Raw genomic sequence first — 26,603 nt, 5'->3', positions numbered from 1 at the left:
AGCGAGCAGTTGGCGCGTGTCAAGACGCCCTCGCCGTTGAGTTGTGGCTGCAAGTGCGGGAATGAAGAGCGCTCGTTCTCATTAATGCTGCTGCCTCTGGTATTTATAAATGAACGGTGGATATGCGCATATTTTTGGGAGAGTCGTCACTAACAACTAGCGTAGAGGCCTTCGCCGTTGGCTCCAGCAGCGCCTTGCCCGATGTATAAGAACATGAAGGCAAGAGCGGGGCCGCTAGTAAGCCGCTGGGCCTAAAAATATGCGTCTAGAAGCGCAAAAGCTCATGGGCTTCAACCACACCGGTGGTTGCGCTCGTCGCTGCTCAGCAGATAGCAATCTGCCACTCTCGACGTAGAGTCCGACGGAGCCCGCTCGTTCATGCCAGAGCATTGCTGAGTGACTTTCTCTACGTTTCGCACTCGCGTATTTGGCAGCTAATCAACATGGTGGTGCCCCCGAAGTTGCCCATCAGCGAGATGGCTGTAGCTCGCACGCCTCAGGTGATGCGGTTGGCCTCGATGACTTACGATGAACACTCTCCACGCTTCTTGCGTCACCTGCAGGAGCTCGACCATCCAAGCAAGAAGAACTGGACGACCGTCGAGCGTATTTGCTTCGAGATGACGGGCACGGAAAAGGACTACGTGTCTGACGTTGCGGCACTCGTGGATCGCTTTCTGGACCCCTTGGCTGCGTTTGCGGAGAAATACTACAAACTGAAAGAGGAGCTACCAGCGTTCACAGCACTCCGCTGCGCCGCCCACTTCATTCTCGGGGTTCACAGAGAGCTGCTAAAGCTTCTGGAACCGCCCCAACAACGCCGCTTTTTCAACTTTTCCAAGGCACTGAATTCGCAGGAGGCTAGATCGGGACCACTAGAAGCGGTGACCCGCGTTACAACGGCGTTTGCCTCCACCATCGACTACATGAAAGTGTACGCGATTTACTGTGCCAATTACCTGCCCGCGACGGAGGAGCTCAAGTCTCATGCCAAGCTTCTCGACGCCTTCACGCTAGCCCAAGCAGACTGTAGCCAGCCTCCGTTTGACGCGATATCCGACCTCATCAAGCCTGTGCAGCGTATCTGCCGCTACTCACTGCTCTTTCGTTCTCTCGTACAAAACGCCACAAGCCCAGAAGAAGCCCTTCTTTCGCAGCAGGCACTCGAAAGTGTGCAGCGCGTGTCCGATCTTGTAAACGCTCGTGTTCGCGATGCAGAGAACAACGTGCGCCTGGTGAGTCTGAACGACAGCATTGACAACTCCAAGCTCGCTACCAAACTGGAGTTGTTGCGTCCGGGACGCACATTGCTTAACGAAATGTCGGCCGCCGTGCAGGTGATGGATCGACGTGCACGTCTGGCTCGAGTATTCCACCTACGCGCAGTAAGAAATGCGCAAAAGAGTTCGTGCCAGCAAACGCGTGATACATCTAGCTTGAACAGTGAGATGGAGCTGCTCGGCGGATCCAACAGTGTACACGACGGTGACGCATCCACTTTACGTGAAAGTCTCAGCTCAAGCGGCCTCGAGCGCAACAAAGACCGACAACAAGTTATCCTGCTGTCCGATGCGCTGCTGATTGCTAGGAACGGCAGCTATCGTCTTCGCGTCCGCCGGCATATTTGCCTCTCCTGCGCTACAGTAGTTGAAGTTAACGAGACTGATGACGACATCCCTACCCATGGCGCGTGCTCCAAGTCTTTCGCTCTCTTGGCATCGAAAAGCGGATGCTGCAACTGCCACAACCTCAGTCCAAGTACGCTCAAGAGACCGGTAAAGAGGCGCTACTCGCTTTCAAGAAGTACGTCACTGCCCGCAGTCGATACACAGGAGGCTGACTCCGTAGATGTATCTTCTCCTGCATCTCCATCACGACGAAGATTTCGCCGGACTGCCCGTCAGTACATCGTGCACTGCGAGAGCGAACAGAAGAAAAAAGAGTTTGTGGCGCTGCTGCGTGGTGCCATTGCGCGTTGCGCGCGTTCGGAGGAACCGCCGCGCTCGAGCGTCAGTCTTGCAGCCACCAATTTGTCGGCAAAGTTGTGGCAGTCGATCAAGCAGCGTGACTTCTCGCAGACTCTGTCCGTGGGGTACAGCAGTTTGCTACGTCGACGTGCGAACGCGATGTCTGCAGCCTGCAATACCGAAGAGGTCAACGGAAGCACCGACGAGTCCAACTCCGACGAACCTCCACCACAGACAGAGCGTCTACTTCGAACCTCTCGCTTGGCAACGTCTGGGGCTGCCTAACATGCCACCTTAAAAAACGTTATGAATAGACCACCAATCTGTATCTTGCCTCGTCACATTTCCGTTACACTTTCGATCTTAGTCTTAAGCCGCCCATCCTGAACAACGGCAACAACAACAACGGGCTTGGAGGGAAGATGAATTTGTTCGTCTATATGCATTGAACTGACAGTCCCTATCTACATGTGGTCGCGGAGGCATCGCCGCCAGCTCCACTTATCAAAAAGAAAACTTGGACCGTAAAAACGTGGTCGCTGCGCTCGCCTTTCAGCGGATTTCATACTTAGTTGGTGGCCACAGGCTCCTTGGCAGGCGTCGTCTCCTCCTTCTGGGGCTCAGCCGCCTCTTTCTTCTCCGCGACAGGAGCAGGTGCGGGTTGTTCAGCAGTGTTAGGATGCTCAATGCTCGAGTCCTCCGCCTCCGCGCCGTCCTCCGATGTCGTGCTGCCGTCAGACTCGTTTTCCGCGGCAGACTCCGCCTCTGCAATCGCTTCGGTCTGGTTATCCGACACGATTGCGGCAGACTCCTCCACGGCAGTGGGGGCAGCACTGACGGGCTCCTTGATCTCAACCTTTGTGGCAGCGACCTCTTCCTTAGGCTCCTCCACAGCGGCAGGGGGCTCCTCGGCCTTGGCGACAGCCTCGTCAACCTTGGCAGACGCCTCCTCCACAGCGACAGCGGGCTTTTCGACCTTGGCCACAGGCTCTTCAATCTTGGTGGCAATAGACTCCTCCACAACAGCAGCAGTGGCGGTACTGGCCTCCTCAACCTTAGCAGTCTTCTCGATAGCAGCGGGCTCCTCCTTAACCTTAGCTGGCTCCTCGACCTTGGCGGCAACTGCCTCCTCGACCTTTGCAGGCTCTTCGATGGAGGCAGGTTCCTCAACCTTAATAGCAGGCTCCTCCGCAACAGCAGCAGCCTCCTCGACCTTCCCAACAGGCTCCTCAACCTTTGCAGGCTCCTCGATGGTGGCGGGCTCCTCCTCAGCCTTGGCGGCAACTGCCTCCTCAATCTCAGCAGTCTCCTCAATCTTAACAACAGGCTCCTCAACCTTAGTAGCAGGCTCCTCCGCAACAGCAGTAGCCTCCTCGACCTTCCCAACAGGCTCCTCAGCCTTAGCAGGCTCCTCAACCTTTGCAGGCTCCTCAACCTTTGCAGACTCCTCGATGGCGGCGGGCTCCTCCTCAGCCTTGGCGGCAACTGCCTCCTCAACCTTAGTAGCAGGCTCCTCCGCAACAGCAGTAGCCTCCTCGATCGTAGCAACAGGCTCCTCAGCCTTAGTAGCAGGCTCCTCAACGATAGCAGGCTCCTCGACCTTGGCAACGACCTCCTCAGCCTTAGCTTCGACAACAGGCTCCTCGACCTCGATGGAAACGGGCACAACAGCAGCGGGCTTCTCCACCGCGGCAGAGGGATCGTCAACCTGAGTGGCAGGTGCCTCCTCCACAGCATCCTCAACCTTGGCAGCTGGCTTCTCAATCTTAGCAATCAGCTCCTGGACCTTGGTAGCGTGCTCTTCAGCTTCGGTAGTGGCCTCCTCAATCTTGGGAGTGGACTCCTCGACAGCAGCAACAGGCTCCTCAACCTTGGCAGCGGGTTCGTCGGCAACAGCAACCTCCTCATCCTTGGCGGGCTCTTCGACTGCAGCCACCTTCTCGACAACCTGCTCCTGGACAACGGCGGGTTTCTCCTCCTCAACCACCTTCTCAGCAACCTCAATGGGGTCCTCTTTCGTATCTTCAACCGCGACCTCCTCCACGGCGACTGGCTCCTTCACCTCCTCGGTAGTCGCGGACTCGATAGTCGTGGCAGGCTCCTCAGTAGTCGCAGCCTCCACTTCCGTCTCCGCGGCCTTCTCCACGCTCACCTCCTCGACCTTCTCAGGCTCGTCGACCTTTTCAGTGGTCTCAGCAACCTCCTCAACCGGCTCGACAACCTCCTTCTCCACTGAAGGCTCCTCCTCGACCTTCTCAACAGGCTCCTCAGTCTTCTCGACCACCTGCTCAGTCTCCTCAGTAGCAGGTTCGTCCTTGGCTGCCTCTTCGTCGACGGGAGCGACGCGCGTGGACGCCACGTTAGGCTCCGTCGTGCCGCTCGTGGGGGCGCTCACCGTGGGGTCGATGAACGAGATGTTGAAGGACGAGAAGTTGGCGCGCACACTGTCGGGCACATCCACAGACGCCGAGTCGGGCGCCTGCTCCGAAGCGGTCGTGTCGATCACTGGCACCACGGGCTCCAGCGTCTTGGGCGCCTCGTCCGCGTGCTCCTCCTCGTCGTCCTTGGGCTCCTCCGTCTCCGTCTTGACCTCTTCGGCCTTGGGCTCTACGGCCACAGGCTCCACCTTGGTAGGCGCAGCCGCATTGGCGCTGGGCGAGGCGACGTCGGTGGCTTTGGACTGGCTGCAGCCCATTGAGGTCGATGCGATGGACTTGAGCAGCAGGAGGCGATTCTGGTTGTGACCACGTCCCGTTGGCGCTGCGCTGGCTTTACAAACCGTTTTGCGGCGTGACGATCCGCGAGGAAAGTGCACATTGCAGGCTCGTTTGCGGATACCTCTGATATCGCATTGTATGTGAATACACAGGTCATGACAGATGGAGGAACGTAGCGGGCACTCGCGCGGTACCAGCGTTAACGACGAGGCAGTTTGGACGATCGCAGTTGACAGGGATCATCATATGGAGTTCCCTCTGATAGCAGATGGATCCATGTTGGTTTCAAAGCGGGAAGGCGCTGCTGCCGCGCGGCTTGCGCCAACAGCGCATCCGGAAGCCGCATTTTTCTCATGGCTGCGCTGATCGGCGCAATATTTTACATCTACAGCTACACGCCAGGTCGGGCTCCTAGGTGCATGACTATTGCTGCTCTGCCGGCGCTGCGGTTCGAGTCCCATTGCTTGCCTCGCCCTCTGCCACGGAATCGTCATGCGGCTGGGATGAGCATGTACACTTTTCCGATGGGTACTATCCACATGGGTTCACTTAGTGGCAGTGCACCGAAAGGCAATTTTGGCTGTAGAGAGCAAGGAGGAGAAAAGCCTCGCTGCACATTACATGAAAGCCTTGTCATTGCAGTCGCCGAAGGCGTCGCAGGTAAATGCATGGCGGGCGTGAGGCCCCACGTTCTACAAAGTAGCGCTCTCGTTGCAGCACATTTATTAATTATCGAATTTTTAATTAACTAATAACAGTTGTGCTGTGGTTGAAATCTGTCGACGAAACTCGGAGAAATGACAAAATGACGTCTGCGGTTGCTAGCTGATGTTGCACTGCGGTGACTCGTAGCGACCAATGATCACAGCCACAGCGCTAATCGGCTTCGTGTCGACTTCATACTTTACCTCCGACCTCTCCTCGTCGCTGATGATGCGATCTTAATTTCAACCCGCTTCTCGGCACAGGCGCTGGAGCAGCGGCGGGCGCGACATTGGCGTTGGGGGTGGCGTCGTCAGTGGCTTTGGAGAGGGTGCAGCTCATTGCTGCGATGGGCTTGCGCGAAATGCTGCGCTTCTGGTTGTGGCCAGGTCTCGATGACGCTTGCCTTTAGCATAAGAAAGCGCCTTATCGGGCTTGCCGGATCTGATAGCAGATGGGTACACGTTTTCACTCATTTTGGTAGAAGCGTTGGCATTCATCGCAATAGCGCGGCACCGAAAGGTAACCTTGGCAATAGCAGCAGAGAGCAACGAGCAAAGAGGAGGAAAGCCTCACCGTATACACGTGCCGTCGCGGGCGAATGCGCAGTGCAAGGCGGGCGAGACATGCTGAGGTCTCGCGTTCTGCATAGGACGGGCGTCTAGATAAATGAGGTCGCGTCTGTCGTTGCCGCTGGCCAGGAGGCAGATCTCGCTCAGGATGAGCGAGTCGCTCGCTTTCCTCATCGCCACTGCATTGCAGGCTGCAATTTGCACCTGCCCGATCGCACCTGCCACTCAAATCGCGACGCAACTTCAAGTTGAAGGCAACTTGGCCATCAAGTGCAAAATGTACATTTTGATTTGTAAGGGTCTCATAAATCCTAGCTATACACGCATGTTTCCCTTCTCGCCCGACCGCTTCAGTTGGCGATGAACTGCTGGAAGACGGCGCACTGCAGCAGCTCCTCGTGCTGCGTAATGTAGTGCAGGAAGTCTCCGAACGCCTTCTCGCGCAACTCGATGGTCTTCTTGCTGCGGCGGCCGCGCAGGAAGCTGCCCACGCTGGGCTTAGGCAGCACCGGCAACTCGAGGGCAGCCGGAATGTCTAGAGCGCGGAGCTGCTCGGCCAGCAGCTTGAACTCCGAGTAGCGCTTGGGGATCGACATGGATCGCTCGCCGGTCGCGCTATTGACAGTGTAGATGTGATACATGATGACGTTGTGGGCACGCGTGACACCCAGAATCTCGTACGTCGGGTGCTGGTGGGGAAGGAGCTGGGAGGAGTCGCGCTCGGGGGTCCGCTCCGCTACTGAGGCGTCGTCGGCGACTGCTTTCGTCGCCTGACTCGTGGGTGCCATCTCCACGGTGGCCTTCGCGGTGGCTTCGTTCGTCACCGCGGCATCGTCGGTCTGCACAGCAGGAGCCTCGGGGGAGATCGACGACATCCTCCTCTCCGTCATCTCAGGATCCTCAATCTGGTTGCCACCTGCGGAGTGCGATTTCTTGGTCTCTTCATGAGCGGCATGCGTCTCTTTCGTCGCAGACATCAAGTCGCTCGAGTTCTCTTCGAGTTGGTTGTCCGTCTCGGCGTCTTCAGCATGAGCTGGGTCTTTGTGCACCTGAACGTAGGCCTCAACAGCCTCGTTGGTGGTGAAGTCGGCGATGGCCACAATAGCTTTGTCGGTCTCGGGTGTCTCCTGTTCGGCTGGCTCAACGCCATCGGTTGCTTCAGGGGCAGGAGATTCGTCCTCGTTGTTCTGTGGGGTGCTGTCTTTCGGGGCATTAGCGCCTAGAATCGACGCCTCTGCAGTCTCGAAGGCAGTGGTAATCGTTTGCGTCTCGTCGACAGCAGCTTCGACCGCTTCTTCCACAGGGATTTCGTCGGCAGCAATAGCTTCGTCGGCGATCGCCTCAGGCTCGATCAGGTCAGAAGCTGCCGTGTTATCGTCTTCTGTCGCCTCCAGGGCCACCTCTTCGGTAGTGGTCTCCGTCTCGACAGCCTCAGCCGAAGGCTCGGTCACCTCGGCTTCAGCCGCAAGGGCTTCATCAACTACTGGGGCTTCATCAACTACTGGGGCTTCATCGACTACCGGGACTTCTTCAACAGCGGCCTCCTCAACTGCGTCATTCGCGGCCGGGGTTTCTTCGGTGACCACTTCTGCAGCGGCTTCAGGGGCAGTCTCTTCCACCTCAACTTCAGCGGCAGCAGGTACTTCCTCTTCAGTGGTCTCTTCAGGCTTAGCATCTTCAGTCTCATCAGCGACCGTGGCTTCGTCCTGCGTAACCTCCTCGGCCTCAGTCACAGCAGCAACCTCCTCAGCCTCACTCACAGCAGCAACCTCAGCATCTCCAATCTCAGCAGCCTTTTCCTCAGAGTCCGCAGTCTCGACCTTCGCCTCAGACTCTTCCGCAGCAACTTCAGCCTCGGTGTCCTCCTTGATCGGCTCAACATGGGCCAGCTCTTCGATAGGCTTCCCCGCTCCTTCGATAGCCTCGATGCTGTTCGCCGCAGTCTCAAACACGTTTCCTCGGGGCCTTGACGAAGGCGGCGACGGCTGTGGCGAAGAAACTCGGGAGGAGTGGCGAGAAGACGTGCGCGAGTTGGTAGCCGATGCTGCATTGCGAGCAGCAATCTGCTCGTAGCGACCGATGAGCATTGACACAGCGCTAATTGGCTTCGTGTCAACTTCAAACTCCATCGCAGGCTTCGGGTTCTCCTCCTTCTCTTCGCTGGCAGCGGGTGCTGCGACCTCAATCGGCGTCTTCTCAATCGCGGGAGCTTCGGTGACCTCGGTCGGCTTGGGCTCCTCATCAGTGGCTGCGTCAGCCTCAGCCCCAGCGACAACAGCAGCAAGGGCCTCCTCAGCCACGTCGGCGACGATCTCTTCCGATGGCTGCTCAGTCTCAATTGGTGTCAATCGCTCAGCAGCGTCCGCAACCTCCGCGACGTCCTCACTTTCAACAGCGGCAGCTGACCCAGAGATTTCCTCGTCCGGAACCTCGTCAGACGTACCTTGAACGGGCCCCTCTTCCTTCGGTTCCTCTCCGACTGCCTCAGCAGCAGACTCGGCACCCTCAGTCTCCGCCACGACTTCTTCGGCAGCAACAGTGTCGTCAACCTCTTCAACAGGAGATTCGTCCGTGAAAGCAGCGTCTGTCACCTCAGCACTCACCGCTGCCGCTTCGGTCTCAGGTGCGATGCCCTTAATAGGCTCAGTTTCGGTAGACGGCTCCTCAACCACATCAGTTGTGGCAACCTTCGTCTCCGCCAGCTCGGTATCCTGGGCGCTTTCGGCAGCAACAATCGGCTCTGCTTCAGCAATGGCTTCGACTGCCTTCTCTTTATCAGCGACTTCGACTTCAGCCACGGTCTTCACGGCAACTGCAGTCTCCTCGACAGCTTCTTCAGCAGCGGGTTCAGCGACAGCACCGACACTCTCGCTTTCAGTCTCCTCAGTCTCAGTCGAAGCGTCTTCTGTGGCATCTTCGACCGACTCAGCGACCTCCTCGACGCTATCCGTAGCAGGCTCACTTGTTGCGACCGTCTCGTCAACAGTGACTACCTCCACAACTTCCTGCTCCTCTGCAACCTCAGCACTAGAGGCATCTTCGGCAGTAACCTCTTCAACTGCCGCCTCAGCCTCGGTCACCCCAGCTTCGGGCTCGTCCTCTTTGGCAACCGCCTCCTCGACACGTTCAACAGCTTCCTCCCTGGCAGGCTTGGCTGCTTCATTATTCAGGGGCTGGGTGTCAACTGCTTCGTCCTCAACAGGCTCGACTGCTTCTTCCTCAATAGACTCAACCTCGGCAGCTTCCTCGTCGACTCCTTCATCGACAGGCTCATCCACAAGCTCAGCAGCTTCCTCCACGGCATCAGCCGTCTTGGTCTCAGCAACAGCCTCTTCCGTAGCATTGCCCTCCTCTACAACAGCATCTTTACCAGCAGTCACCTCAAGAGGCTCATCAGTCTTAGCTTCCGCCACCTTCTCAACAGGCGCAGCCTCCTCCTCATCGTCCGACTTGGTGTCCACTGAACTGTCCGTGTCCTCCGCCTTCAACGCGGTCTCCTGTTCCACTGGCGGTTGACTCGCATCCTTTTGGCGCTCGATCTCGGCCGGTACAGTCTCCATTTCCGTCTCAACTGCCGCGATCTTCTCTGACGCGTCTCCTGCGTCCCGTGCAGTTTCTTGAGGAATGGCGGCGGAAGTTTCTGGGACGATCTCGCCGATTTGAGTATCCTCCGGTTCAGCTGCAGCCTCCACATGGACACAGGCGGCATTCGTCTCAGGATCGGCCACAATGGGTTCAGCCTTGGGCATCGGCCCCGACTTGGACGCCGACTTCTTGCGGAACAACAACTTCTTGAACCAGCCGCCGGCCTTGGCGGCCTCTTCCTCTTCTACCTCGGCCGCAACGACGGGAGATGGCTCACAATCCTCATCCTCGTCAGCCGTCTCGTCAATGGCAGGCTGCTTGACGACGCGCACATCCTCACTGATCGATTCCTCACCAGGAGTGGCCTTCTCCTGCGCGGTGGCTTCGACTGGGATTTCTGGCGCGGGTGCTGCAGGAGCCGATCCATCGACAACCGCCGCTTCCTTGTCTGTAGAGAGCCTCTCAGGGACGATCTCCTCCTCAGCAGCTTCTGCCGTGGCATCAACCTCCGTTGCAACCTCTCCCTCGGCAGCAGCAAGCTCCTCGATGGGCTCCTCGACGAGCGCATCGGAATCCCCAACAACTCGGTCATCAGGTTCCTCGAACGCAGCTTCCTCCTCGGTGGCAGGTTCCTGGATGTCGACCTCAGTAGCTTCGTTTGCAGGCAACTGAATCTCCTCCGTGGTTGCCCGCTCCTCGACCTCTTCAGAAGCAACTTCATCCGCCTCAATCAAGGACGCAGGCTCCTCGTTAGGAACAGCCTCACTGGTGTTCTTGGCAGCAAGCTCCTCCTCGGCAGGCTCCTCAGCAACTGCCTCGTCATCGACAGCTTCGTCCACAACGGGTTCATCGACAGCAAGCTCAGGAGCTCTGTCCACCGCAACGGCTTCTTCGGCAATGAGTTGGTCGCCCACGGGAACGTCGTCTCTAGATCGTTTCTCAACCACTACGGACTCCTCAACGGTAGACGCCTCCACGGCAGTCTCTTCAGTAGAAAGTTCCTCATTCGTAGCAGACTCCTCGGCAACGACCGTGTGCCCGACAACAGCTTCTTTAGCCGTAGGCTGGTTGGTACAAGCCTCCACTGCAAGCTCCTCGATGGAAGCATCTTCTTCAGTTGCAGAATCATCGACAATAGGCTCCTCTGTTGTTGGTGCATCGGAGGCAAACACCTCAGTAGGAACGGCTTCGGATGATTCGGCCTCTTCAATGGTAGACTCATCAACCGCAAGAGGTTTCCCGACCTTTCCAGCCACTTGGGCGTCGGCTTTTTCAGCTACGACCTCCTCAGCTGGAAACTCTTCACGGGTCGCTGGTTCCGCGACTGCAGATAGGTTCTCCACATTCGCTACAGATTCGGCAGCAACGTCCTCAACATCAAGTCGATCAGCGGTTGACTCCTCAGTCTCAACCTCCGAGACAACAGCGTCGATGACAGTCTCCTTCTCGACAGGCTTCTTGACAACGACGTTCAAGTCCTCCGTAGCAGACTCCACGGCTGCGGCAGATTCGTCGACATCAAGTGTCAAGGAATCCCTCTGCTCGTCGGACGACTCGATGCTCAAAACTTCTTCGACGGTAGCGCCAATCATCTCATCGATCACTGCTTCTTCGCTGTCGGTGAGCACAATTTCTTCTTCGACGGGAGTAACCTCAGCAGCGTTAGCTTCGGTCTCATGAACCTCCTCGGCGTTATCAGTCGCTTCCTCGGCTTCAGTGGTAGTCGTCTCAACACTGGCTGCGGTTGCAACGGCACCAAACGCCATGGAGGCAACAATCTGAGGCATGTTGAGCGCGATATCGCTGCCAGGAGTGACAATGGCGCCTTCCCTCTTGGCCTCAAGCTCCTTGCTGGCTGGAGTTGACTCTTTCTCGATAGCAGACTCGTCCGGGGCCTCATTCATGACGATTTCCTCGGTTCCATTGTCTGCTTTAACAGCCACATCTTCGGCGACGGCTTCAAGGCTTTCAACCGCAGTGTCTTCAGGTGTGTCAACCTGCTTCGGTTCGACCCCTTCCTCGGCAACAGAAATGACTTGAGCCACGGGGACAGCCTCCACGACCACGTCAGCTGCAACCACCTCGGCTACAACCACATCCTCCTCGATGGCATCCTCTGGCGCTTTCTCGGCAGTAGCAACCACGTCTACCTCCGATTCAACCACGTCTCCTTGCTCAGATTGAGCCGAGGTGCTCGTTCGATCCATTGCAACGCCTCCAGCGACCATGCACGCGCCAGCAGCAAGCGATGCCACAATCGTGGGCATCTCCGATGCACGGTTGCTGTCCTTAGCTGCCACCGTTGATCCCGTCACTTCATCACTCACTGAGGTAGCCACTTCAGTAGGAACCTCCTTGACAGCCTCCACCACATCGTCTTCCGTGGTAGTCTCGACCGCTTCCTCTTTGATTTCGCCCTGGACAACTTTCAGTTCCGGCTCCTCAACAGAGACGTCACAGACTCTGGGCTTCTCGACAGTCGAGATCGAGGCCTCCTCAATATCCATGACAACAGCTTCAACATCGACATCCGCTTCAACTGAAGGCTTAGCAGTGACCTCGTCGATGCCAGACTGGGGCGCTGACCCCTCCTCGGTGACCTCGCCTTCAGTTGATTCTACAGCCGCCTCGGACTTGGTGGAGACGTCTGCCGCAACCTCTTCAACATCCTGTGCAGTACCAACTTGAGCCTCGACGATAATTTCCTGCTTCATGGGGGCCAATTCGGGCTGCTCTTCAATAGCATTCTCTTCATCGGAGACTTCGACGGCATCAACCACCACGTCCTCGTCGACGACCACATCATCAAGTGCTGCAGGTTCGTCCTCTACCTTAACAGCTTGAGCGGTGATGGCCACGTCAGTCTCAGCATCCTCGTCTTGAGCTGTGTCGTCCTCGGTGACGTCCGTCGCTGCAGTTTCTTCCTCAGCAGCCCCCACAACCAGGCCATCGGCCTCCATCTCGGACTCGATCTCACCGCTCTCGTCGATACCAAGGGCCTCTGCAACTGACAGTTCCTCCGCCGCAGACTTCGGCTCAGCAAGCTCATCAGCAGCAACGGCGGCGGTGCCTTCCTCAACAAGCTCAACCTCAGCTGGCTCCTCCTTGGCGTCCTTCACATCCGCCTCCTCTATCGCGACGTCCTCCTCAAGAGAGGTTTCGTCCTGCTCAGACTCAAGCGCATTGACTTCTTCAACAGCCGCAGATACACCTTCAACTTGTTTGACGAGAGCCTCGTCGACACTTTCAACCTCCTCAACCACGACCTCCTCGGCGGTCGCCTCTACTGCATCAACCTCTTTAGTAGCCGCAGCCTCAATCAATTCTTCTTCTTCTTTGTCGCTAGGCACAAGCGCAACAGCTCCGGCAGCAAAAGCTACCCCAGTGCCGACTGCAAGTGTAGCAACCGGACCTTTGTCTTCAGGTGCCGCGACTTCAACCTCTTCAACTACGTTTGCTACCGGTTTCGACAGACTCCCCACGACAGGCTTAACAATCTCTTCCGCTTCGTCCACGATCTGGTTTAGAAGATTGTACAGTGTTGTCGCCACGATCAACTCGTCCGGCGTGATCGGAGTCGTGTCCTCACTCTCGAGAACGGCATCTGCTACGCTGTGTGTGTTGGTCTCTGCTGTCTCTGTGTTCATGCCGTTGTGTGTTCCGTAGCCTAGTGCCGTGACTCCAGCCACTTCGTCGCTGAAGCTGTGGCGGAACATCATGTAGACCTCTCCACGGTCCATTTGTGCGCTGTTATCGATCGACTCCACGTCGTCTGCCGTGTCCATGTCTACTGTGGAGTTGCTTCGGTTGCTCAACTTGGACTCGGCTGCGCTGTCTGTGCTGGTGTTGAATTGAAGACGCGTTTCGTCGGCGCTGATGTATTCGTTCTGCAGGTTCGTGGTAGACATCTCGTTGGTCTTGTTGGATTGACAATCAGTCGCTTTGATCTGTTGCTTGGTGCTTGAATTCGATAATGAGCGTTCGGTAGCTAGGATATCTCGGCTACACGGCATGGACGGGCAAGGACATACATCCGTTCTGCCCCATGAGCCAGTGGACAGACATCGTGCTGCAGTCCAGCTGGTTCAGCCAATTTCAGGGCAGGTGGCCTGCTCTCATGGCTAGAGACAACAGATGCGTGCGAACAGGAAGGCGGCGCAACTTGTACACTGGTTGTTTGGGCAGCAAATGGCACGAGAAACACGCGTTGTGCTTTATGGAGCGCAGGGGCCTCTGCCGACTGCGGCGATCCTCCGAATCCAGTCGAGTCTTCAGTGACGGCTTCGACTCGAGCATGGCGCCACCTTGAGACAGCAGAAGTGTCTCGCCACGAAAAAATAATGAGAATGCAGCGACGACAAGCTAATAACATGATGGGCGTGTGCGTCCACTGGCGATTTTTGAGATGAACATGTCGATTATATTTGAAAAGGGCTCCGTGGTCTACCGTTGTCAAAGACTTCCGGTAGTAGAGTACATGTACACGTTCTTAGCTCGTAGCTGCACGGGATCGAACTAAGCTCAGCAAACGTTTTGGACATGAGAACGATAATCTCTAGACGAGTTCTATGAAAAAGCTCTGGACTTCCTTTTCTACCTACGCGCAACCAGAGTAGCTGCAATCGCTGTGACCACAGCTACAGCCACGGAAGAGACCGCGTAGCTGTTCTTTCGGAGGAAACCGAAGGATGAGTCACTTGCTGCCTCCTCAACCGCAGCAGCTTCCTTTGCTGCGAGGTCTGCATCGATGACCATCGTCTCCTCGATCTCGGATTCGGGCTCTGCATCAACCTTTGTAGTAGCCTCCGAAACCTCCGACTGGGTATCAGACGCGTCATCCGCAACAGGCTTCGACGCTGCTGGTGCATCCTCCACCGCAGCCGCCTCAGCAACGTCCTCAATTTCACGCGCAACCTCCACCGTCTTCTTCTCAGCAACAGCTTCGACGGATTCTGCAACCACTTCCTTCTCAGCAACTGGATTGACCTCGGTGCTTTCTTCAACAGGCGACTCGCTTTCGACCGCATCACTCTCTTCATCTTCGGGGATGGAGGACATTCGCGTGACCAACTTCCTAGGCTCATCGGCCAAGACGCCATCGTTGTCGACACCTCCTTCACTCGCCGGCGTAGGCGCAGCAATCTCTTCTTCCGCAGACACCTCTGCAACAGTCTCTTCGACCATCTCCTCAATCGCAACAGCCTCTTCTTCGACTGCGGCTTGAGCAGGCTCCACGACCTCTTCCTCAACTTTCGCATCAACAGCAACGGACTCGACCGCGTCGTGTACAGTCGCCACCACCGTCGCCGCCTCACTCACGATCTCCTCGACAATCGCTTCAACAGGAGCGGGCTTGGCTGATTCCACAATCACTTCTTCGGCCGCTACCTCCACATTCTCTGCATCTGCAAGATCCACAGCAGCAGCAACGACCTCCTCCACTGCCACGGATTCAGCAATCTCTTCTTGGACTATGACCACACCCTCTTCCTCGACAGCTTCTTCGGTAGCAACAGGCTCTTCCTGAACCGCTTCCACTGCAGTGGTCTCAGCAACAGCTTCCTCTCCAACAGCTACGGGCTCAGCAGCCTCCTTGGCAACCTCTTCGGTAGCAACAATCGCCACCGCCACTTGCTCCTCGACCACCTTCTCCGCAGCAAGAGGCTCCATGGCCTCTTTTGCCAGAGGCTCAACCACTGGCTCCGTAGCAGCCTCAACCTCCACGGTCTCCGCTTTAACCTCCGTCTGCTTGACAGGCTCCACCTGGTCCTTCACAACTTTTTCCACCTTCACAACTGTCTCCGGCGCAGCGAACGAAGCTGACAGCACGTACGTCGATCTACCGACGGCCAGTTCGCCGTCCACCTCAGCTCCCAGAGCCGCCAGAACCTCGGGTCTCACCACCGGGACTTTCACGGAATCCGCGACAGCATTTTGACGAGCTTGGACGACGGGGACGCACTCCGACACCTCGGCGCCGAGCAGGTTGCAATAGTACCAGGAGGCCACCGACATGTTCACTTGCAGCGGAAGGTTGTAGAATGGCTGAGACTGTGGTCTCGATTTGGGATCGTGAGGGCGGGAGAGTTCGTTTATGGTGTCAGATGCCTGCTGTCGGCAGATGCCACGCATGGCCGAGCTATGGCAAACATGAGACAAACACATTCACCTGCACATGGAGGATAGACGCTACTCACGACCAGAAAATTCGTGCAATTTTCAAAGTGTGGGGCGGGCATTGCGTGCGAGAAAGCAACAACTTCAACGCCTGGGAGGTTAGATCTACGTTCTTGCGTGTATTTGGTCACATCCACCCTGCTCCGGGCGTGGCTCGATTCGTTTCGATGAACCGCTCGAACGCGCCGCTGCCGTGGAGTGCCGGGTACTGCGAAATGTACCTCAGCAAGGCACGGAAGGCCTTCTCGCGGACTTCGATGGTCTTCTTGCTCTTGTAGCCTCGGAAAACGGTGCCGAGGTGCGGTCTCGGGATTCGAGGCATGTCTGCTGCAGCGTGAAGACAAGTGTCCAGTAGCTGAAGCTGCAACTCACGGAAGTCCGTGTAGCGCTTGAGAATGGGCGGGTCGCGGATACCTGTGCGTCGATTGGTCTTGTGGATGTGGTAGTACACTACGCGGCTCTCGATCGAGAAGCCGTAGACCTCGTAGATCCAGCGCTGCGGAGGAAGGTGCACCTCCACGCTCTCCGTGCTGAGAATGAACGGCTCGATCGTCGTCGTCGTCGTAGTCCCAGTCGACGGTCCGAGTCTTGGCAATAGGCCAAGAACGACCTGGTCCTGGTCGTCAGCATCTCCGCTCTTACTGTACGACCCAGTGGGCTCCTTGGTCACGGCTGCAGGTTCAGGTGCGTTACTGAGAGGAGCTGCTTCGGCCTCAGCTTCTTCTTCAGCTGGATCCTGTTTGGGCGCGATGTCGCCATCGACAGCAAGGTGCTCTGCGTTGTTGTCGACAGGATCCTCCTTCGTTGCGACGCTATTGAGAGAAGCAGCTTCATTATCTTGCTCAGGTGCGTCGGTCGACTCTGATGTGGCGTCTTCAGCATCAGGCTTATCCTCGAGAGGCTCTTCTACTGTGGCTTCGGAATCAGCCTCGACAACTTCATCCGTGTCCTGTTCGGATTGAACCGCTTCCACGAGATCGTTCGCAACTTGGATGACAACCTCTTCCACATCTGCAGCAGCTGATGATTCTTCACCAGAGGGCTCACCAGTACACTCTTCCGTCTGCACAGCTTCTTTCAAGTCCTCTACCAACGCTTCCTCGCCTCCCGGGTTCGCATCCGACCCAGCGTCATCAACAGCCTCGTCAGCAGAGACTGTAGCCTCCTCCGTTGAAGCAATGGACTCTTCTTGAGCAACCTCATCCGCAACAGGTTTCTCCATGACACCATCTTCAGTGGCTACCTCTCCAGCACCACTGGCACCAACGGCTTCTTTCACTGGAGCTTCATCGCCCTCGTCTTCGATCTGTTCATCCGCGGGATCAGCTTCATCGCCAGCTTCAGGATCATGTCCTTCCTCCTCTGCGGCTTCCTCGCTCTTTCCAGCGGGATCCATTGCCGCAAGAGCTGCAGGCTCAGCTTCAGCGGTCTCTTCACCAGATGCCATGTCCACGTTATCAGTATCAACAGCAGCATCAGCTTCAGGACTGTCTTCCACGGCAGTCTCCTCAACTTCCACAACACTTTCTTCAATGCCACCAATTTGTTCGTCAACGGCAGTCTCGTCGACAACGGCGTCGCTCTCAGTTACCTCAGCCACAACCTCTTCCTCACCGGTGATGTCGGTGGCAGTAGGCTCCTCAGTCCCCACAGGCGACTCACTTTTTGTGGTCTCCGCCGCAGGTGAAGGCCCGGCCACTTCAACGATGGAATCCGCTTCATCTTGCGCTGCCACGCTCCCAGCAACGACGCTATCAACAGCAGTGTGCTCACTTTCAGTCGCGACAGTCTCCTCTGTAGCCTCTTCATCCAAATCACCAGAAGCAGGTTCTTCTTGTGGCGCTACCCCTGTTTCAGCAGCTTCCTGTCCCTCAGTCTCTTTGACCACAGTCGAGCTTACTTCCTCGTCGTCCGCGTTTGCCTCGTCCACAGGTTCTACATCAACATTTTGCTCCGTATTGACCTCTGCAGTATCATTCTTCACCAACCCCACTGCTTGCTCGACGTCTTCGCACTCCTCAGCTGTAGCCTCAACGAAATTCTCCTCCTCAGACTCCTGGCATCCCACGACTGCTTCCTCCTCTGTTTTGGCTCCCTCCTTTGCTTTGGCTTCCTCGTTCGCATCTTCGTTGGTTTCTTCCTCTTGGGTTTGATCAACGCATGCAGCTTCAGATTCCTCTGCATCCTCTATCGCGACGACCTCGTTTTCAGCTTCCTCTGCGCTGCCCTGCTTATCCGCAGCAACGTCGTCACCAGTATCAACTGCGAGGTCCTGCGCAGCCGGAACATCATCCTCCGCCACGTCTTCATCTGCAGCAACTGCAGCTTCCAGCATACCTTGAACGACCGCCAATACCTCAGCATTGACTTCGGTCGTCGCTGCATCTTCTGTCTCAATCACGTTCTCAACTTCCTCTTCGCCTTCCTCGTCTCCTTCTAGAATCGTAGTCTGTCTTCCTCCGTCGGAACTTGTCGATCCCAACGCCGCAGCCACCTGCTCCTCCGTTGCCTCCAGTGCGTCCTCATACACGCCCGACAGTGGTGGTGCACTGCCATCAAACACCATCAGCATACTCGACGTGGACGACGGCGGCCTGGCATCTTCGAATTCGTCCTCGGAATCCGCGGCGTCCGGCTGCGTGTTGCTGCCCTCGGACGACTCGGTGCGTGCGTCTTCGTCCGCTTCGGGTCGCGTCGTCATCGCGTCCTTTTCACTCACCTGCGTGGCATGAACCCCCTCGGTGCTCATACCCAAGACCAGAACTGAGAATTGAACTGTTCGTCGTCGAAAGTTGCCACGCGAGACTTTGCACGCAGTGACAAAGGCAGGATTTCGAATCTGGATGTGTGTGTGGCGTGTCAATCTACCACTTGAGCACTTCCGACTCGCCTTCAATTGCGTTCTGTGTTTGCTGCTCTAGCCGCAGTCCCGACGTGATCTCTGCCGGCACCAGCTGATGCCTTTAGGGCTGTCGAACTGGAAAGCAAATGGGTTTGTCGTGGCATCGAGCAATCATAGAATCCCATAGAATGCGCTCGACACCAAGAAACGTCGGCGAGGCGAGGGTATCAGCATCGGTCGCGTCGACAGCTTCAAGTACGAAATGCTTAGTGTTTGGGGATCAAAAACGGTAAACGGTTTATCGAGTTCATACGCTGCATTGCTCGCTACGAAAAACTATTGGCGCGACTATCTTTCTGGAAGGGTAGATTGGTACAGCGATTCGTGCTGTGCTCGGGGAATAGAATGGGGTGGTCACCTTTCATGACGCAGTCGCTAGGAAGCACTGGAACTCGGTGCTGTCGTGCAGCTCTCGGTGCTCGGCGATGTACCGCAGCAGGTTGGAGAACTGTTGTTGGCGCTCCTCGATAGTCTTCTTGCTCTGTCGGCCGCGCACAAAGTGCACTACGCCGGCTCGAGGTAGCTTTGGTAGGCTGTCGGCAGCGGGCAGTTTGGTCTCCTTTAGCTTCGAGTGCATTTCACTGAATCTAGAATAGCGGCGCGACAACGGTGCAGACCACGTGGCGCTGTCGGTGACTTCATCCAGTAGCTGTATCTGGTACAACACGACGCCCTTGTCCGTGGAAGTGCCCACAATGGCGTAGATCGGGACGCGGGAGCTCGCCACAGGTGCGTTCTCCGACGGCTGCGTCTTCATACTCAATGCGAAAATGCCAGTGCTCGAGGGCTCCACTAGCAAGCTACTCCTTGCAACAAGAGCTGCGCGGTCACGCGGCTGCTTCGGCTCACCGTCAGCAAGAGCTTCGTGGACCACGTCCTGCACAATTGCCGCAACGACTTCCTCAATCGATTCACGCTCAATTACATCGCCGTCATTGGAGGTTTCTGGAACGGGGTCGATTTCAGGCTCCTGACGGACGACAGCTCCGGTCTCCGTGACTATGTATTCTCCTCCTTCACTCAGCTCCGACGCAGTCACCGATCGCCTGGTGGCGTTGCTACTTTCAGACACGTCCAGCTCGTTTACAAGCAGGTCACTCGTCTCAGTCGTGGCCGATTCACTCACCGCGCTGCTCTCCACCATCTGAACCAATGCAGCAGGCGACCACTCCTCCTCGGGCTCCGTCACCCCGCTCTCCGTCGGGGTGGGAGCTGCACTTTCTTGGAGTTCCGCGGTCGTGCTGGTAGATGCCTCGACGCTCCCTCTCGGCCCGGAATGTTCTTCTGGAATCGGTAGGAGCTCGATCGGGTCGCTGGTCATGGCAAACGTCAACGACTCGGGCGGACCAGGCGACGCCTGGTCCTCGGAGACGAACGAGCTGTCGAGACTGAGACTGGAGTTGGTGCTGCTGGTCTCGGACGCCTGGATGAAGGAGAAGGTGAAGGCGCTCACCATGCCGTGCACCGGTTCGCCATCGGAGCTTCCGACCAGGTCGGCGCTGTCCGAGACCACGAACGACGGGAGCTCTTCTCGGAACTGGTTGGCTTGGGACCCGCTGGTGTTTGTCCACAGCTTGGAGTCGTGGGCGTGGAACGACGGCGTCGTCGGTCGAAGGGGCGCCGCGACGCTGTCGGCTCGCGTCGCGTCCTTGGAGTGTCTGCAGCCCATGACAAAGCGCTGCAATGTCGGACTCGCAGGCTAGGAACTTGGGCGACGCTGACGCGGACGATTCAATCGAAATGGACAGGCGCCACACTTTTCGTGGTGCTAGATACTGGAAACGCTGCTCGGACAGGCGGAAACGACCGAGAACGCAGAGCCCGAGAGTGTGTGAGACACAAGGCTGCAAAAGAGAATATGTTTTCTATCGAGACAGCAGGTTAATGGAGACAGCCACCATACCGTCTAAACTGTACCCGTGTCTTCCAGCCTCTCTGCCGAACAATGGGGGAACACAAAAACAGGGGAATTGGTGCCCACATTTTTTCGCAGCGAAGTTTTCGCGTTGTGTTGGGCCGACTACAGCACAGATTTGTCAAGACAAGCTTGTCGCGCAACTTGCATGGGTTTCCTCCAGCGCATCGTGCTGTGTTCGCAGCTAAAAAGGATATGGCTAAACTAGCACTAACTTCAACGTCAACAGCACATCAAAGGATGGTTTATTATTTATGGTACGCTACTGATAGTGCTTAACGTCTCAGCAAGAAGTTTGTAAAAGGCTGGCTCTGAAAAGCCACGGGGTGTCTCGAAATGGCGTTCAGGATCCGGGTGAATTGCTCTTCGCGTTCCTCCAGCAGCTTTTCGTTGCTGCGTCCTCGCAAGTACGTCCACACGTTGGCACTCGGCAGCTCTGGCAATGCTGGGTGTGTCTCGAACAGGTACTGCTGCGCTGGCGGGACGTTTCGCTCGTTCGCCATAAGCTCCGAGATCTCAAAGTGCAGGGACTTGAAGTCCGAGTACCGCTTTGCGATTCGCACTTCGTTGATAGGGTCCTCTGCACTCGTGCCGCTGAAGTGGTAGAACATGACACCGTCGTTGTCGGCGACAACCTTGACGACCGAAAAGACGATCACGCCGATTGTGATCTTGTTGGTCTTGCTTGTTGAGTCTACCACGGCAGAAAAATGTTCGCGGGCGGGGCCAACGTCAGGACCGCCCGGGCGTTTAGCGATTGACAACTCGGTGACGGAGTACTCGATGTCACTGAGCCTCAGCACGGGATTCGTGGGCCTGGAAAAACTGCAGCCCATGTTGGTAGCCGGGTAGTTCAGTGTCAGACTCAGCACAAGTTTGGAAATGGCACCACGTAGCGATAGCATGTCCGCTCCACATGACATTGAGATGCCCCAAGATGACTAGACCATGCGGCAGAGCTTACCTTCTCCTTCTGAACCTCTCTCCCTTCAGTACTGCTCCTCATGCGGGCGAGAAGTGTTAATCCACAAAGCACCAGACGACATAGGCCAGCCAAAGGTGACTGTAAAGCATCAGGTTGACTTGCTCGCATGAACTCTACGTGTTGCTTGTGCGGAAAAGGCTCCACGCGCTCAGCACGCGCTGAACATCGTCTCCCATGCAAGTTGCAACTTGCCAGGAGGCCAATAGTCACAAGTTAGAGTTCAATGTCACGTGTATTGTACTTCGAAGTATTGGTTTGCAAGCCTGTGATCGGCCTTTCAAAAGCGAGGACTCCTGGGGAGATCCATCTAAGCAAGAAAATCGTTGAACGCTCGGCTTTGAACTGCGATCGGATGTCTGGCGATGGCGTTGAGGATTCTGACGAACTGCACCTCACGCTCCTTCACCACACCTTGGTTGCCACGTCCGAGCACGTACGTCACCGCGTTTGCCCGAGGCATCGCCGGGAGCGCCGGGTAGGTCTGGAACTTGTCCTGGTCCTCCGTCTTGACGTTCTTCTCGCTGGCCATGAGCTTGGACATCGCTGCGTGCATGTCCTTGAACTCCGAGAACCGCTTGCAGACGTGCAACTCCTTGCTGGGGTCTGCCGGGTTGATGCCGTCAAAGTTGTAGAAGGCAACGCCGTACTCGTTGACGCTCACCTCACCCGAAACAAACTCGAGAATCGAGTCTGGAGTCCTCACCTCCACGGTCGGCTCCTGCTTAACCGAAGCAGGCTCCGCCTCGGCTTCGACAGGCTCAGCTGCTTCAACTGGAGCCTGCTCAGTCACGTCCGCGGAGACTTCGTCCGCGGAGATTTCGATCGGAGCGACAGTGCTTTCGACCGAAGTATCGATCGGATCCACCACCTCGTTCGTCTTGGATTGAGTGCAGCCCATGACGTCTTGTCGGTACTTCGAAGAGAGTGAAGTTGGTGGTGTACGGACTCGAAGACTTGAGAGAGACCGTGAAAAAAGGAGAATGAGCGCTGCAGTCCAATGTTCGTGGTGCAGTCCTCGTCGTCGCCCGCCGTTAGGCGCACAACGCACACACCATTTTCTCAAGGATTTCTCAAGCGAAAGAAACCCCACATGGCAGCAAGCCACACGTAGGGGAAGCCGGCTGTCTCCGTCAAACACCGCCAGCCAGTGATCTGCCTTTCTTACACCCTCGCGCTCTCAAAAACGCCATTACGAACACCTTGGTCGCCTAACTATTAATAGCTGTTAAGCAGGCACCACGTGACGCCAGTACCTAATGCATTGGCAATGCAAACGTACGGAACCTCTGCTCGCGCACAGCACCAGCTGAATCTCATGGCGACAATTCCGAGCACGACTTTGACGCGCGTAGAAATATCGCAGGCCGAAGCTGGGTTTAAGTAAGGTAAGGCACCAGTTGCAGAACGAAAACTACACAACCCGAAGCTTCTAACTCGTTAACTATTTTCAAGCGACGCAGCAGGACTAAAAGTAAAAAGTCAAGGTACATTTACATACCGCTGAAAGCGAAGAATAAAGTGTTGCTCCGGTTCTCCTAGCCTTAAAGCTCTACGTCTACGCCAAGAACGTTTTAAAGGCGTCGCTCTGTGAAGCGACTGGGTCGGCTGCGACAGCGTTAAGCAGGGCGGTGAACTGCGTCTCGCGGTCATCCAGCATCTTCTTGTTCTTGCGGCCCAGCAGGAACGAGGCTCTGGGAAGTGCTGGGAGGTCCGGAACCTTGGGAGAGAGCTGCGCGTGCAGAGCCTTAAACTCCGAGTACCGCTTGGACACGTGTACGTCGCTGGCCGGGTTGCTCGAGTCGGAGCCGTTGAAGTTGTAGAAAGCGACGCCCTTGTCGTTGAAGGTCACGGCTTCCGGCGTGAAGGTCAGGGATCCATCGATTGGTTTGACCACACTAGCAGGGGTCTTCACAGTTTCAGCCGTGGGTTCTTTGACCGGTGTCTCCTCTTCAACGGCAGCTTCCGGAGCGGCTTCGGACTCGGGAGTCTCCTCTTCAGCAGGAGCTTCCGACTTGGGTGTTTCCTCCTCAACTGGAGCTTCCGACTTGGGAGCCTCAGCCTCAGCCTCCACTGGAGTCTCTTCCGGCTCCGGTGTCTTCTCCTCCTTTTTGGGGGCCTCCTCAACAGCTTCAACGACCTCCTCCTCAACCGGCTTCTCTTCAGGGATGACACTTTCCTCAGCAGCTTCGTTCTCCGTCGGCTCTTCCCCGACCTCTTCAACTGGAGCAGCAGGTTCCTCTTCAACCGGAGCAGCAGGTTCCTCTTCAACGGGAGCAGGTTCCTCCGTCTTGGGAGCTTCTTCAACTGGAACAGAAGCAGATGCAGGTGGCAGGTCCTCAGACTCTTCAATGGCGACCTCAGGCTCCTTGATGCTTTCGGGAGCCGGGGCTTCCACGGCAGGGGTGTCTACGGACACGCGCTCTACGACTTGGTCGGATGTCTTGGAGTGACTGCAGCCCATGCTGGAACGAGTACGCGGAGGTAGAAGAAGGACTCTTGTGAGTAAGACCGAGGGAATTCGGGAATGAACGACTGCAGCCACCAAGTCAAGTCGGCGCCTGTCCGTCAGACGGCACCACGGCAGAGACTAAAGAGAAGGCACCGCGTATCTCTCGGCCATATGCCGCTCCATCTCAAAGCCATCTGCCCACCACCGATCCTATCCTAGAGTATACGAGCGGATGGCAGGTATCAGCTCGTTACTCACTGCTGGGGACATTCTGCCGGCTTTAGTTGCTGCTCTAGTCGCCTCTTCATCCACGTGGCAAGTGGATCGAATGTGTGGGAATGGTGTTCGTGTTTACAAGTGTGTACAGGCTTCTGGTTCATATCTATAAGCTGTGCTAGTGCGTCTTCTTCTTCTCCTCTATACCTGCACTACCAATGGCAGGTATGCTCCCAACGAGGCTCTACGCCAGGAAGGCGTTGAACTCAGCGCTCTGGGAGCCCTCTGGGTGCACTGCAATGGCGTTGAGCATCTTGACGAACACGGTCTCGCGCTCCTGCAGCAGCGCCTTGTCGTTGCGGCCCTGCAGGAACGAGGCCACGGGCATACGCGGCAGCTCCTCGCGGTCCATGAGCTTGGCCATCTCGGCGTGCAGCAGCTTGAACTCGGAGTACCGCTTGGTGAGATGCACGTCCGCACCTTCGGTGTTGGATCCGATGATGTTGAAGAAGGCGATGCCGACCGTGAACTTGACCGCCTCGGCCTCGAACGTCCACGTGGGGGAGCTCACACTCGTCACCGTGGACTTCTCCACGACCGCGGACTTCTCCTGCAGCTCGACTTCTTCCTCGGTCTCGACCTCGGGCTCCACTGGATCTTCTTCGACTTCTTCCTCTTCCACAGCGGGCTCTTCTGCTTCGACGACGGGCTCTTCAACCAGAGGCTCTTCAATGACGGGATCCTCCACTTCAACGACAGGTGCGGCGATGATCTCTTCCTCGATGACAGTCTCCTCTTCGACGTCAGCCTCCTCCTCAACGGACGCTGGTGGGACGCTCGTACTCGACTCGTCTTGGTCCACAATGATCTCAGTGAACGCGAGATCCATCGAGGCCTTGCCGCACTCGGAAGGCGGTGCCGTGGTCGGCTCGATCACAACTTCGCTCGCCTTGGATTGACTGCAGCCCATGCTAGTTGGTTGGTTGGTGGTGGTGGTTCGGTGGTGCCGTGGAAATTCCGGAATGAGCTACCGGGTCGTGCACGCTTCGGGCCGGGCAAACGCCACCACAGAGAGGAGCAGGACCTTCCTTCGGATCGGGCCGTAACGGTCTCCAGAGAGCAGACACGCATTGGCCGCCCAAGCGGCGCTCCTCCTTCACGTAGCGCTTAACGCCTTTTTCACTGAGACACGAGGTAACCGGCGGCGCTGCTGTTGCTATTGCCTGCATCGCCTTCATCGTTGCTTCATCATTGCTGGTAAGCATGCTATGGTTTCATCGTCCGACGGTAACGGGTACCTGTTTCTCGGCGGGGGCTTTCGCTTCATCAGGTTTTCACGCGGAGGCTGCTGGCGCTCGCCACAATACAGGCATATCCTATCCTCGGCATGGCATAATTTTCTCTGAAAAGACTTGAGAGAGGACTCCTCATACGCTGCGAACCAGTCACTGGCACTCATTCACAGCAGCTCATCGATCGGATCCGTTGGCGCTCGCCACGCTCGCCGGCCGTTTCTCCTCGCGTATATCGGCATGGTCCGCCACCGTTTCTCGCCTTTCATCTGGAGTTCAGAGGCGAAAACCCTGTGTGCAACGAGCGGCGAGGCTCTGAAAGGCGACGACCACCAGCGGCAACGCTCATCTTGAAGTGGGAGCTGGAAGATGGCTTCATCCATCTTTCGCACCTAAGCGAACTCAACCGACACACCAGCTTATACCTGAATGATGTACCACGCATCTGGTACATTAAATACCGGTATATATTCGGTATTTCGGCCAGATCGACTGGCCCCCAGCAGCTCTGTTCGCCGCCGAAGCCGTGGGCCCATACATTCGGGAAAAGCTAGCTCACCAGGAACACTCACCATGGTCAAGGAAACCAAGACTCGCAACACCAAGCGCTCGCCGGACGTGGTCGCCCGCGACTACACCATCAACCTGCACAAGCGTCTCCACGGATGGTATCCTTTTCAACCCCCTCTCTTCATTTTACTGCGTGTTGCACATATCCCCTCGGTTCGCCGTAGCTCCCACCTTGGAGACTTCCTTGACTTTCTCTCTGCTCTGCTATCTCGCGGTTCCTCTTGTGACCCTACAGCGTGTTTAAGAAGAAAGCGGCCCGTGCCGTGCGCGCCATCAAGAAGTTCGCCATGGTGACCATGAAGACCCAGGACGTGCGCATCGACTCGAAGCTTAACAAGTTCATCTGGTCCAAGGGTGTGCGCAACGTGCCTTACCGCGTGCGTGTGCGTCTTTCGCGCAAGCGTAACGACGACGAGGACGCCAAGGAGAAGCTCTACACGCTCGTGCAGCACGTGCAGGTGGCTTCGTACAAGGGCCTCCAGAACGACACCGTCGACGAGTAAGCTACTGGATTGTGATGCCTTTTCAGCGCGTTTCCCAGGCCTCGTTTCCTC

At 56.6% G+C, this 26,603-nt stretch overlaps 11 protein-coding genes across 11 annotated transcripts; 2 read left to right on the top strand and 9 right to left on the bottom strand.

Annotated features, from left to right (window-relative positions):
• Positions 1 to 443: 443 nt before the first annotated feature.
• KRP23_12750 (Myosin-M heavy chain) lies at positions 444 to 2,252 on the top strand (the record flags this gene model as incomplete). Its single annotated transcript, XM_067883380.1, has 1 exon — positions 444 to 2,252. The coding sequence occupies one exon, from the start codon at positions 444 to 446 to the stop codon at positions 2,250 to 2,252; it is 1,809 nt and encodes a 602-aa protein (XP_067738831.1).
• Positions 2,253 to 2,535: 283 nt separating this feature from the next.
• Positions 2,536 to 4,662, bottom strand: KRP23_12749 (putative serine/threonine-protein kinase kinX; the record flags this gene model as incomplete). The annotated part of the gene is made up of 1 exon (XM_067883379.1): positions 2,536 to 4,662. One exon carries the CDS (start codon positions 4,660 to 4,662, stop codon positions 2,536 to 2,538), a length of 2,127 nt encoding a protein of 708 aa, XP_067738830.1.
• A 1,646-nt stretch (positions 4,663 to 6,308) lies between these two features.
• Positions 6,309 to 13,451, bottom strand: KRP23_12748 (uncharacterized protein; the record flags this gene model as incomplete). Its single annotated transcript, XM_067883378.1, has 1 exon — positions 6,309 to 13,451. One exon carries the CDS (start codon positions 13,449 to 13,451, stop codon positions 6,309 to 6,311), a length of 7,143 nt encoding a protein of 2,380 aa, XP_067738829.1.
• A 685-nt stretch (positions 13,452 to 14,136) lies between these two features.
• On the bottom strand, positions 14,137 to 15,558 carry KRP23_12747 (putative ubiquitin-conjugating enzyme E2 R521; the record flags this gene model as incomplete). Its single annotated transcript, XM_067883377.1, has 1 exon — positions 14,137 to 15,558. One exon carries the CDS (start codon positions 15,556 to 15,558, stop codon positions 14,137 to 14,139), a length of 1,422 nt encoding a protein of 473 aa, XP_067738828.1.
• A 289-nt stretch (positions 15,559 to 15,847) lies between these two features.
• On the bottom strand, positions 15,848 to 18,469 carry KRP23_12746 (Dynein heavy chain-like protein; the record flags this gene model as incomplete). The annotated part of the gene is made up of 1 exon (XM_067883376.1): positions 15,848 to 18,469. One exon carries the CDS (start codon positions 18,467 to 18,469, stop codon positions 15,848 to 15,850), a length of 2,622 nt encoding a protein of 873 aa, XP_067738827.1.
• A 514-nt stretch (positions 18,470 to 18,983) lies between these two features.
• On the bottom strand, positions 18,984 to 20,291 carry KRP23_12745 (uncharacterized protein; the record flags this gene model as incomplete). Its single annotated transcript, XM_067883375.1, has 1 exon — positions 18,984 to 20,291. The coding sequence occupies one exon, from the start codon at positions 20,289 to 20,291 to the stop codon at positions 18,984 to 18,986; it is 1,308 nt and encodes a 435-aa protein (XP_067738826.1).
• Positions 20,292 to 20,812: 521 nt separating this feature from the next.
• KRP23_12744 (uncharacterized protein) lies at positions 20,813 to 21,460 on the bottom strand (the record flags this gene model as incomplete). The annotated part of the gene is made up of 1 exon (XM_067883374.1): positions 20,813 to 21,460. One exon carries the CDS (start codon positions 21,458 to 21,460, stop codon positions 20,813 to 20,815), a length of 648 nt encoding a protein of 215 aa, XP_067738825.1.
• Positions 21,461 to 21,829: 369 nt separating this feature from the next.
• Positions 21,830 to 22,420, bottom strand: KRP23_12743 (uncharacterized protein; the record flags this gene model as incomplete). Its single annotated transcript, XM_067883372.1, has 1 exon — positions 21,830 to 22,420. The coding sequence occupies one exon, from the start codon at positions 22,418 to 22,420 to the stop codon at positions 21,830 to 21,832; it is 591 nt and encodes a 196-aa protein (XP_067738824.1).
• A 657-nt stretch (positions 22,421 to 23,077) lies between these two features.
• KRP23_12742 (uncharacterized protein) lies at positions 23,078 to 23,983 on the bottom strand (the record flags this gene model as incomplete). Its single annotated transcript, XM_067883371.1, has 1 exon — positions 23,078 to 23,983. One exon carries the CDS (start codon positions 23,981 to 23,983, stop codon positions 23,078 to 23,080), a length of 906 nt encoding a protein of 301 aa, XP_067738823.1.
• A 448-nt stretch (positions 23,984 to 24,431) lies between these two features.
• Positions 24,432 to 25,157, bottom strand: KRP23_12741 (uncharacterized protein; the record flags this gene model as incomplete). Its single annotated transcript, XM_067883370.1, has 1 exon — positions 24,432 to 25,157. One exon carries the CDS (start codon positions 25,155 to 25,157, stop codon positions 24,432 to 24,434), a length of 726 nt encoding a protein of 241 aa, XP_067738822.1.
• Positions 25,158 to 26,052: 895 nt separating this feature from the next.
• Positions 26,053 to 26,552, top strand: KRP23_12740 (60S ribosomal protein L31; the record flags this gene model as incomplete). The annotated part of the gene is made up of 2 exons (XM_067883369.1): positions 26,053 to 26,147; positions 26,285 to 26,552. The coding sequence occupies 2 exons, from the start codon at positions 26,053 to 26,055 to the stop codon at positions 26,550 to 26,552; spliced, it is 363 nt and encodes a 120-aa protein (XP_067738821.1).
• Between the last annotated feature and the right edge of the window lie 51 nt (positions 26,553 to 26,603).

The sequence above is a fragment of the Phytophthora ramorum genome, assembly GCF_020800215.1.
Source record: "Phytophthora ramorum isolate Pr-102 chromosome Unknown Phyram_PR-102_s0016, whole genome shotgun sequence".
In the NCBI taxonomy this organism is placed as follows: Eukaryota; Oomycota; class Peronosporomycetes; order Peronosporales; family Peronosporaceae; genus Phytophthora; species Phytophthora ramorum.
The sequence above is the reverse complement of the archived record's forward strand: the minus strand, read 5'-3'. Positions and strand labels throughout refer to the sequence as shown.